This window comes from Meles meles, chromosome 21 (assembly GCF_922984935.1).
Source record: "Meles meles chromosome 21, mMelMel3.1 paternal haplotype, whole genome shotgun sequence".
NCBI lineage: Eukaryota > Metazoa > Chordata > Mammalia > Carnivora > Mustelidae > Meles > Meles meles.
In genome coordinates this window covers 27,507,775-27,520,323 of record NC_060086.1, presented here as the reverse complement: position 1 = coordinate 27,520,323, position 12,549 = coordinate 27,507,775, and the positions used below count along the sequence as shown (strand labels likewise).

The 12,549-nt window shown below is 38.2% G+C and overlaps 1 protein-coding gene across 1 annotated transcript in view; it reads left to right on the top strand.

Moving 5' to 3' along the window:
- Positions 1 to 12,549, top strand: part of LOC123933949 (phospholipid-transporting ATPase ABCA3-like) — a 133,634-nt gene that overhangs the window by 36,784 nt on the left and 84,301 nt on the right. Inside the window, 1 exon segment of the mRNA XM_045993739.1 lies at positions 3,427 to 3,556. Within this exon segment, the coding sequence (XP_045849695.1) occupies positions 3,427 to 3,556 (130 nt within the window).

Sequence of the window (12,549 nt, the reverse complement as noted above, 5' to 3'; positions counted from 1 at the left end):
CCCTCTGGTCCTTGCAGACCTGCAGAATGACAGTGGATCTATCCCAGGTTCAAAAAAATAGCTCAACTGTTGGCAGTTTTTGTGTCAGATGTGGTAATTTTCACTTATGGCAGATTAATACAGCCTCAGAATGTGGTATAGGGCCACTGATTTGGCAAGTTTGTTTTTCCTGTACCATCAAAATGGGAATCAGAGATCTTTGTATTCATTTGAATGGACAGTAACAGTATATATTTATTTGTCCAGGGTTATAGGCTCTTGAGATCTCTGTCCTAATATAATCTGAAGGGAGCTGGATTAGCTATACGTTTTACAGAGTATCACTGTGGCCCACTATATAGATAATTAGATAATTATCTATAATTATGTAGATAATACAGATAATTGGATAATTGCCAAGAAATGGCAAGTTTGTTGGAGGCCTTGGTCAGACATGTATTCTGAGGAGGGAACAAGTAAAGCCTATGAAGATTCAGGGACTCACTACATTAGTAAAAATTTTAGGAGTTAGTGATCTCATATCTGCCAGTAATTCTTCCCAAAGTAAAGGATAATCTAGTGCATTTTATACCTCCCACTGTAAAAGAGGAAAATGGTGCCTACTGGCTACTTCAGGTTTTGAAGCCAATATGGTCTGTACCTGATAATACTGTTTTTACCTCTATAGTAAATGACACAAAAATACCTGCCAACTTTGAGTGGAGTCTGCAGCAGAAAAGGACACTGCAACAGGTCCAGGAGGTAGTAGAAGCACTCCTGCTGCTTAGTCATCCCAATTCAGCAGACTTTATATCTGTGGGTGTCACACTGGGAAAGTATATCATGTTGATTTTTTTTTTTTTTTATATCATGTTGATTTTATGGTAAACCTCAATGGGAGAGTAACAGTGCAGACGTCGAGGGTTCTGGATCAAGGCCACGCCATCATCAATTGAAGCAGAGAGTTATATTTTTCAAAAAACAGTCCTGACATGCTGTTGAGCCTTGGTAGACACGAAGCAACTGATCATGGGATACCAAGTATCCAGATAGTTGAAAAACTAGGTAGAGATAATTGAAATAGAAAATTCAAACCTTTGAGATTGAAAGGAGCTTCATTTGTTGAGGAACACAGATGAGATTAAAGTTGGAGTGAAGAAAACAAAGAGAAAGAATGACATGAAATGAATTTGGTGATATAGTCACAATATAAACCATGCAGGGGGCTGTGAAGGCCATGATAAAGCTCGGATTCCATTTTGTTTTAATATTAGAAACTAATTGTTGACCTTTATTATTTTTTCTCCCAAGTTTTTATTTAAATTCCAGTGTAACATTAAGTTTCATGTGTAGAATTTAGTGATTCATCACTTAACATACAACACCCAGTGCTCATCACAACAAGTGCCCTCCTTAATATCCACCACCCATTTACCCCATCCCCCCCACCTACCTCCCCTCCTGTGACGGTGTTTGTTCTCTGTAGTTAAGAGGCTTTTCTTATTTGCCTCCCCCCCCCACCCCGTATTCATTTGTTTCTTAAATTGCACATACGAGCAAAATCATATCTTATTTGTCTTTCTCTGACCACTTTGCTTAGCATTACACTCTCTAGCTCCATCCACATCATTGCCTCACACCAGTCAGAATGGCTAAAAGTAACACAGAAAATAACAGGTGTTGGCAAGGATGTGGAGAAAGGGGAGTTCTTGTTGGTAGGAATACAAATGGGTGCAGCTACTCTGGAGAACAATATAAAGGTTCCTCAGAAAGTTAAAAATAGAACTACCCTATGATCCACCAAAGATGAGATATTTACCTATAAGAATACAAAATTACTAATTTGGAGGGATATGTGTACCGCAATGTTTATAGCCAAACCATGGAAGGAGCCCAAATGTACATCAGCCAATACTGGCCTTTATTAAGTAAAGAAACATGATCTAATTTTTCTGTGAGAACACTCTGGCTGCTGTGAGGATTATGAGTGGAAGAAAGAAGACAAATCAGGGGCTTTTATAATAGCTTGGGTAAGATGTGGTGGCAGTGTGGACTGGTCTCATGGAGATAGAAGTATAGGAATTCAGAATATATCTGGGGTTAGAGCTGAAAAGTTTTACTCTCTGGATGTAAAATTGAAGAAAAAGGAGTAAACTAAAGTAGTTGGTTTTGTGCCTTGAGCAATGGATGGTTGGTGGAGCAATTTATGGATATTGGAGATATTGGGGGAGAATTTGAGGTTTTTCATTAGTTGGTTTTAAAGGGAAACTTTAAGAAATTAAGAGCTTCATAAAGTTTTTGTAAAACTTTACACATTCATTTAATTAGAGATTTCAAATAAGCGCTTCATGAACCTGGTAGCTTTGGTCTAAGGAAAAGAAAGGATGAGGACACCTATGGAGAAAACATTTATTGGCATTTGGGGTAAAAGAGAAATAGCTATTTTTGTTACACAAGATGTTTTGCTTTATTCACCATCAATGGGTTATATTGGAAGGAATATATGTTTAAAGTCTGAATGAAATAGACTTGAGTCCCAACTTTTTGATTTATATATTGTGTTTCTTAAAGTATTTTTACTTCATTTGCATTACAAGTTTAACCAAATTTAACTTAATCTTTTTATTAGTTACATAGTACCTTTGTCTCCTCCAGATAAGCAAATACTTATATATCCTCTCTTCTTAAAGGTATCTATTTTTTCTCAAATTCAGGGCTAATTGGTTGCCTGAAAACATCACTAATCTGATGAGTTCAAGAAAATTTATGATTTTTAGATTATTTAAACAAGTTTCTTATTTTCTAGAGTGAGAGTCATGCTCCTTCCATATTTTTGCATCTTTTAAAGGAGAATTTTATTTATTTATTTGTTTGTTTGATTTTGACAGAGTGTGAACAGGAGAGGGAGAGAGAATCTGAAGCAGACTCTGTGCCCAATGCACAGGGCTTGATCTCATGACCAGGAGATCATGACCTGAGGTGAAACCAAGAGTTGAATGCTTAACCACTCAAGCCACTAGGCACCCCTCCATATTTTTGCATCTTAAGCAGGAACACTGCTAAACTCACATAAGAAATCTGAGATGCCTATAAAACATCTATGGTTTAGATGTTCCATCCAGGTTTTTATTGGCAATTCTCCAAACCAGGACAAATGTATGGACTGGAGAATATTACAGCATTATCAGCTTTAGGATGTTAATTGAATCAAGGCATGAATAGATGTTACTGATGGAATATTTATAGATTTACTATGAAATTTTATAGTTCATGTTATGCCTTCAGATATTTTTTCCAGTCACATTTTCAGCCTTCTTAATTTTGGGGATTTTTTTTCCTCATGAGATTGATTATGTGGTATGGTTTCTTGTATAGATAGTTGATATGAGTGCTTGTCCTTCTAAAGTAATAGTGATAAAGTCAATATTTGTGGGTTTTCCTCAACAGGAATTCCGAATGCAAAATACTACTAAGATAGCTATAAAAGACTTGTCTTTGAATTTATATGTGGGACAGATCACTGTTCTTCTAGGACACAATGGGGCAGGAAAATCCACTATCCTATCTATTCTCTCAGGTAAGTGTATAAATCTGTCCAGAGTATCCTCACATAGACACTGTAGATCAAGCCTACAAGACTTGTGTGTATTCTTTTGATATTTACAATTTAGCCAGTTCAGTGATGCATAAAATTGTTCAGTAATCTTTCTTTTTAAATTTTAAATAATCTCATGTGAAAGATAGCAGATAACAGGTTTTGCAAAGATTTTACAAAGTGACCATTATAAATTTGCTCAAAGAACTAAAGGAACCCGTGATTAAAGAAGTAATGGAATGTATGAAAACAGTATGAAATAGAAAGTATCAATGAAAGGATAGAAATTATTAAAAAAAAAAACAGGTGGGGATTCTGGAGTTTGAAAAGTACAATAACCAAAGTGAAAAATTCATTAAAGGGACTCAACAGTAGATGAATTGTCACAAGAGAACACCAGTGAACTTGAAGATAGATTGATAGAGATTATAAATTGTGAATAAAACGAAGGAAGAAGAATGAAGGAAAGTTAACAGTTTGATAGGAATTTTTGATACCTTTAAATGTACCAGCATACGTGTACTGGGATATAAGAGAGGAGAAAGAGAACAAAGCCAAAAAGGTAATGGCTGAAAGCATTAATTTACACATTCAAGAAGCTCCACTACTTCCAATAGGATAAATGTGAAGAGATCTTCACCCATAAATATTACAGTAAAAATTAAGGAGAAAAATCTTGAATGCAGGAAGCCAAAAATAGTCACATTCAGATGCACCCCAACAAGACCAGAAGCTGACTTCTAATTAGAAACAATGGAGGCCAGAAGGCAAAGGGATGTTATTTAATAAAAAGTTAAAAATTTGAAATCATCAGTTACTAATAATGAAATTGAATCAGTAATGAAAAAACTCCCAATGATCAAAAGTCCAGGAACAGAGAGATGTCTTGGCAGGTGAATTTTATTAAACATTTAAAAGATTTAATGTTCATCCTTCTCAAGGTATTCCAAAAAATTAAGAGGAAGGAAAACTTCCAAATTCATTCTGCAAGGTCAGCATTATCCTGATACCAAATCAAGCACCCTACATAAAACTACAGGTCAGTATTTCTGATGAACATATATGTAAATCTCCTCAAGAAAATGCAAACCAAATTAACAGTAGATTAACAGGATTCATCATGATCATGTTGGATTTATGCCACAGATGCAAAGGTGATTCAATCAATGTGGTAATCACATGAACAAGAGGAAGGATAAAACCATATGATCATCTCAGTAGATGCAGAAAAAAAGCATTTGATAAAATGCAACATCCATTCTTGATTCAAAACTCTCAAAGTAAGTTTGGAGGGAACTCCAAAAGTATGTTTGGAGGGAATATATTTCAATATAATTAAGGCCATCTGTGATAAACCTACAGCTAAAATCATACTCAGTGGTGAAAAACTGAAATCTTTTCTTCTGAGATCAATAGCAAGACAAACATGTCTGCCCCTACCACTTTTCTTCAGCATAATAGTGGATGTCATAGTGACAGCAATCAGACAAGAAAAAGAAATAAAAGGCATTAAATTGGTAAGACTTAATACTGTAACTATTAGCAGATGACATAATATATGTAGAAAACCCTAAAGACACCACCAAAAAACTATTAGAACTAATAAATGAATTCCATAAGTTGCAGAACACAAAATTAATATGCAGGGGTAGTTTGGGAAGATGGCAGAGTAGGAGGACCCTGAGCTCACCCTATACCGTGTTTACAACTAGATATCATCCATATGCAAGTAAAGAAAATTGCAAGTGTTCCAAAGATTAGCAGAACAAACTCTACAACTAAATATAGACAAGAAACTGCATCTGAAAGATTAGGAAGATCAGAAAGGCAGAGGGAGGCTGCCTGCAAGAGGGAGGGAGTTGTACACAGAAAGGGCAATAAATGGATCTTTGCTTCAGGGAGCTCACATGGGGAAGACTGATCCCCATGGCTTTTAAAACCAGAAGCGCTGAATTCTGTGAATGTGTATAACCATTGGAACTTAGATCCTGAGGTTTAGAGCCTGAGGTTTTAAAAGTCAGCTGATTCAGCATGGGCAAGCAGGGAGGGCTAATGATACCTTGGTCCCTCCCTTGAAGAGACAGCAGTCTACACAGAGAGGCGACATAAAAACAGCAGTTTCCAGTGCCAGGGGCTAATGGGAGAAGGATCTGTTCATACTGATCTCAGAGCATGTTGCAACTTCTCCAAAACTGAGGGAGCTGGCAGGCACCATTTCCCCCTTTCTCACTCCTACCCCCAATCCTCTGGTCCCAGCATAAACACAGGGTTATCCGCAGGCAGCAGGACTGCACATTCACTTGCTACCTAACCTGCTAGTAATACATAATACCCATGAGTTCTCCTGAAGACTCACCCACTTTAAGCCTGCTAGCCTCAGTCCTGGGCTCAGAACAAATTTTGTTAAAGCCACAACTGCACCCTGTCCTGCCATTAAACACCTGCTGTGCTGCACTCAACCAGCCTTGTGCACCAAAACCAGTCTCTGGCCCCAGCCACTTCAGCACTTTGGGGGATCCAGCATAAGACCAGTGGCCCAGAGCAAGTTTGTTAACACTGCCACCACACTCTCAAGTTCCCCAGCAGGTATACCCCTTCAGAGCTGTCCTGTCTGGGGGTGCTTGGGTGACTGCCTTCAGCTCAGGTCATGATCCCAGGACTGTCTGGGTTAAATGTCTGCCTTCAGCTCAGGTCATGATCCCAGGACTCTGGGCTCCTTGCTCAGTGGGAGTCTGCTTCTCCCTCTCTCTCTGTCCTACTCATTTTCTCTCTCCCTCAATAAATAAATAATAAACAAAATCTTTTTAAAAAGAAAAAAAAATGCTGGCCTGTCTAGATCCTACTAATATCACAGAGAACAATCATGCCCACAAAATTTGGAGAGTCACTGTAGATGACTTCACTGAAAGGAAAAGTGACTCAGACACAACAGTAGGGTATAAACAACACACATTTCTGAAGTGCCAAGTTTTGGTGAACGGGGGGTGCTGCACCGCAGAGCACTCCAGGACCTCTTCTTCATAAAGTCACTACTTTCAAGAGGAGAAGACATAGCTGACTTTGCTAATACACAGACAAACAAAGTGAGGAGACAGAGAAATTTATTCCAAATGTGAAAACAGGAAAGGCCACAGCCAGAGATCTAAGCAAAACAGATAGAAGTGACATGCCTGATAGAGAATTAAAGTAATGATCATAAGGATACTCACTGGAATTGAGAAAAGAGTGGAAGATGTGAATGAGACCCTTAACACAGGAGTAAGGAACAACATAACAGAGACAAAGGGCTCAATAAACAAAATGAGCTATATGCCTGATGGAATGAACTGCAAGATGGGAAAAGCAGAAGAGCGAATTAGTGACCTAGAAGGCAGACTAGAGGAAAGTAATCAAGCTGAACAAAAGAGGGAACAAAGAATTGTGCAAAATTAGAATAGACTTAGGGAACTCTGATTCTATCCAATGCAATAACATTCATATTATATGAATCCCAGAAGAAGAGAGAGAGAAGGGGGCAAATAAATTATTTGAAGAAACAATAGCTAAAAACATCCCTATCTGGGGAAGGAAACCTATCCAGATCCGGGAGGCACAGAGAACCCCCATCAAAATCAGCAGAAGCAGATCCACAATAAGATGTATTGTAATTAAACTGGCAAATATAGTAATAAAGAAAAAAATTTAAAGCAGCAAGACAAAAGGAAACTGTAACCTACAAGGGGAAACCCATAAGACTAGCAGAAGATTTTTCAGCAGAAATTTTGCAAACCAGAAGAGTGGAATAATGTATTAAAAGTGCTGACTGGGAAAAATCTGTAGCCAAGAATACTTCTATCCAGCAAGGCTATCATTCAGAATAGAAGAAATAAAGAGACTCTCAGACACACAAAAAAAACTAAAGGAGTTCATGACCACTAAACCAACCCTGCAAGAAATATTAAAAGGGACTTTAAAGAGTGGAAAGGAAGGACCGAAAATGACAATGTAAAGGTAGGAAACACAAAAGCAATAAAAATGAATATTTCTATTAAAAAATTAGTCAAGGAACTCAGAAAATAAAATAATATAGAAATAACAACATATACCTAAAACATGAGGAGGAGAAGAAAAGAGAATGAGTTCAAATCTGGACAGTCATCGGGGCGCCTGGGTGGCTCAGTGGATTAAGGCCTCTGCCTTCAGCTCAGGTCATGATTCCAGGGTCCTGGGATCGAGCCCCGCAACGGGCTCTCTGCTCAGCAGGGAGCCTGCTTCCTCCTCTCTCTCTGCCTGCCTCTCTGCCTAGTTGTGATTTCTCTCTGTCAAATAAATAAAATATTAAAAAAAAAACAACAAAAAAACAAATCTGGACAGTCATCAACTTAATATAAATTGCTATATGCAGAGTGGTTATATACAAACCTAGTGGTCACCATTTATCAAAACCCACTAATGTGCAGAGAATAAAGAGAAAGAAATCTATATGTGTATCACTGAAAAAGTCAGCAAAACATGAGAGAAAACCTGAATGGGAGAATATATTTGCAAATGATAGGTCCAGTAAGGGGTTAATATCCAGAATGTGTAAAGAACTCATAAAACTCAACACCAAAAATAAACAAAACAAAAAGGACACAATCTGATTAAAAAATGAGCAGAGGACCTGAGTACATATTTTTCCAAAGACATATAGATGGCCAATAGACATATGAAAAGATGCTCAAGGGAAGCCTGGGTGGCTATCAGTTAAGCATCCATCTTTGGCTCAGATCATGATCCCAGGGTCCTGGGATTGAGCCCCATGTTGGGTTCCCTGCTCAGCAGGGAGTCTACTTCTCCCTCTGAGGGGGAGGGAGGGAGAAGCAGACTCTCTGCTCTCACTCAAATAAATTTTTTAAAAATCTCTTTCTTAAAAAGATGCTAAACATCAGTCATCATTAGGTAAATGCAAATCAAAACCACAGTGAAATATCACTTCACACCAGTCAGAATGGTTAGTGTCAAAAGGACAAGAAATAACAAGTGTTGGGGTGAATGTGGAGGAAAGAGAATTCTCATGCACTCTTCGTGGGAATGTAAATTGGTTAAGCCACTGTGGAAAATAGCATGAAATTTCCTCAAAAAGTTAAAAACAGAAATACGATATGATCCAGTAACTTCACTACTGAGAATTTACCCAAAGAAAATGAAAATAGTAATTCAAAAAGATGCATGTACCCCTACATTTACTGCAACATTTTTACAACTAAGAAATAGAAGCAACCCAAGTATCCATCAACACATGAATGGATAAGGAAGATGTGATATAAGTATATATAGTGCACATATATGTAATATGTATATGATGTGGTATATGTATGTTTGTGGTGTATATAATGTGGTGTGTGTGTGTGTTGTCATTTGCAACATGGATGTAACTAGAGGATATTGTGCTAAGTGAAATAAGTCAGACAGAGAAAGGCAAATACATTACAGTATCACTCATAAGTAGACTTGAAGAGACAAAAACAAAGTGGTGGTTGCCAGAGAGAAGGTAAGTAAGGAGATGGGCAAAATCAGTGATGGGGAATAACAGGTAAAAACTTCCAGTTACAAAAAAAAAATTTTTTTAATTTTGAAAGAAAACACTTTTTTAAATTTTCAAATTTTGAAAGAAAAAACTGTCAACTGAGAGACTAATATCTGGGTATCAGAAATTAATATGAAAAAACACATGCCCAGATAAATAAACCTGATAGACTTCATTCCTAACAGACCTGCTTTAAAGTACTTTGGGTGGCACCTAGGTGGTTCAGTCATTAAGTGTCTGCCTTCAGCTCAGGTCCTGATCCCAGGGTCCTGGGATTGAGCCCCGTATCAGGGTCCCTGCTCAGCAAGAAGCCCACTTCTCTCTCTCCCACTCCTCCTGCTTGTATTCCCTCTCTTGCTATCTCTTGCTCTGTCAAATAAATCAATAAAATCTTTTTTTTTTTAAGTGAAGTAAGTCAAATGGAGAGAGTCAGTTATCATATGGTTTTGTTTATTTGTGGAGCATAAGGAATAACATGGAGGACATTGGGAGATGGAGAGGAGAAGGGAGTTGGGGAAAATTGGAGTGGGAGATGAGCCATGAGAGACTGTGGACTCTGAGGAACTAACTGAGGGTTTTGGAGGGGAGGTGGGGGGAAGTTGGGTGAGCCTTGTGGTGGGTATTGTGGAGGGCACGTATTGCATGAAGCACTGGGTGTGGTGCTTACACAGTGAACTCTGGAACACTGAAAAGAAATTAAAAAAATAAAACTAAAGTATTACAGGCAACAAATTAATATTTAAGTTACTATTTTATTAGAAAAAAAAGTTCTTTGGTCTAAAAGCAGTAAACTGAGATGGAAATCTGACTATATGTACACACACATGCAAACACACACACATAAAACACAGCTGACATCAATAAAGTTAATTATGTAATTATTAAAAGACAGTAAGTCAATACATATTTTCCTTTAATTTCAAAAGAAATTCTATAAAAATATTTATATTATTATAATGTTGGGCCTGTAATTCAGAAAAGTAATAAATTAGACAGTAATAGCATGAAGGAGGTGGATGGGAGCCAAGTTGTAATAGAGCAAGGAAGGGATACTAGATGGGAACACAAATCCAAAGGAACAAATGAAGAGAACCAAAAATGCAAAATAAGAAGTAAGTTTAACAAACTATAATTACATGCTTACTCTCCTTTATCCACTTCTGTAATAGGCATAAAATCCTATAACTATTAATTATGACAGTGTATTGTTGGAATGGTAACACATGTAGATGAAATGTGTATAATAGCAGCACAAAAATAGAGAAGAGGGAGCAGCTCTCTAGAATTAAGTTAACATAAATCTGAAGTCGATTCTGATAAATATGTCTAGTAAGCCTCAGAACAACTACTAAGAGAATAATTCAAAAATATATATAGTGGAAAAAATCATTAAAGGAATTTAAATGTTACTAGAAAATAATTGATGCAAAATAAAGCAATAAAAAAGAAATAGAGTAACAAAAATGACACGAGACATCAAAAATGAAAAAGCAAAATGGCTGACTTACACCCAGCTATATCGATAATAATATTGTTAGTAGATTATGCAATCCATAGAAAAGGCTGATTATCAGATGTATTAAAATAAAATCCAGCTCTCTGCTTTGTACAAGAGACACATTTTAGATTCAAAGATACAAATACTTTGAAAGTAAAAGGATGTAAAGAATACATAAAATGCAACCAAAGTAAATCTCCAGTGCTATGCAAATATCAGACTCTGAAACAAAGTGTTAGTAGAAATAGAGAAGGATATTTTGTAATGATAAAGGGGTCAATTTACCATGAAGTTGTAACATTTATAAATATATATGCACCTAAGAACAAAGTTCCAGAATAAGTGAAGCAAAAACTGCCAGAATTTAAGGCAGAAAAAGACAAATGGAAGAGTAATAATTGTAGATTTCAGTATCCCACTTTTAATAAAAGATAGCAAGTAGGCACCATATCAACACATAGATGACTTGAAAAATATTATGTACAAAATAGATTTTATAAATATCTATACACATTTCATCTAACAACAGCAAAATCTATGTTGTTCTCAACCACATGTAGAATATTCTCTATAGTAGACTGAGGCCACCAAAAAGCCTGAATAAATTTAAAAGATTGAAATCACACAACGTGTAGTCACTGATTACATTGGAGTAAAATTATAAATTTACAACAGAAAGAAATGAGAAATTCACATATTTGTGGAAATTAAACAACATACTTCTAAATACTAATGGTGAAAGAAGAAATTACAAAGAAAATGAAGAAATATTTGACATGAATGAAAATGACATAACACCCAAAACTAATGAGATGCAGCTAAAGCAGTGCTTAGAGGGAAATTAATAGCTCTAAATTCCTACATTAAGAAGTTCTCAGTTAAACAATCTGTCCACCTTAAGAGACTTAAAAAAGAATTGCCATCTAAATCCAAATCAAGAAGAAAGAAGGAAATAGACGGCCCCGCGGCACCCCGTTCTTCCCCTCCGCCGCGCTCTCCCTTCGGCTCTGGACGCGCTCTCCGATGGATCCCGTCGTTCCGCAACTCTCCGTCCGACTCAGGACGCGCCCGCACCGCTCTCGGTGCCGCGATCCGGGAGGCCAGGACGCACGAAGCCCACTCTGGCGCTCACACTCGAGTGTGCATGTGACATGGTGGCACTTGGTACACCAAGTGTTAGGGTGAGAAGCTGTTGTACTGATCTCACGCGACCCGAGAGAAATCGTCGTCCGCACCCCCCGCGGCGCGGGGCACGTCGTGGGCGCCCGATAAACGATCCTGGGGTCTCTGTGAGAGAGACACACCGAGACCTCGTTACACCCACCCCCCTGGCTTTCTCGTCAGGAAGCAGCGGTCTGAAGAGGTCACGTTCCTGGGTGGAGTGTCCCAGCAGGGGACACTTCTCTTCTCTTCTACCCGCACTCATTGGAAGCAAATGTTCCTTTATGCCAACAAGGTTCCTCACACCGCTCCTCCAGCCCGCTGGGTCAGCTCCCACTGGCAGGATTCTCTCTGGAGCTGCTGAGAAACTGCCTTCGGGACTGGGGGTTGATAAAGACAGAGCTGGCCTCTCCCTGGGACCAGGCTGTGAAGCTGGCGGGCCTCGTCCTAGCGAATCAGTAGCCGCCTCCGAGGCACTGGCGTGGCCCAGCTATTGTTTGGCTTCAGGACAATAGACCCTGCCTGACTGAGATCCTGTCGGGTTTGCCACTAACTTTCGTGCAGTTTTTCTGTCTCTGGACTTTGACTTACCTGTAAAAGAGTAATTTCCTAGTTACATACTTACCTTTCCTGACTTTTGCAGGACCCAAATTGGTTCTATCGTCTATAGAAATATGTATAAAGTATAAAACCCTACACAGAGGCCCGATGCCACTAGGCCATCAACTTTTTCAAGAATCCGGGCCATCGCTTTATTTTCTAGAATAC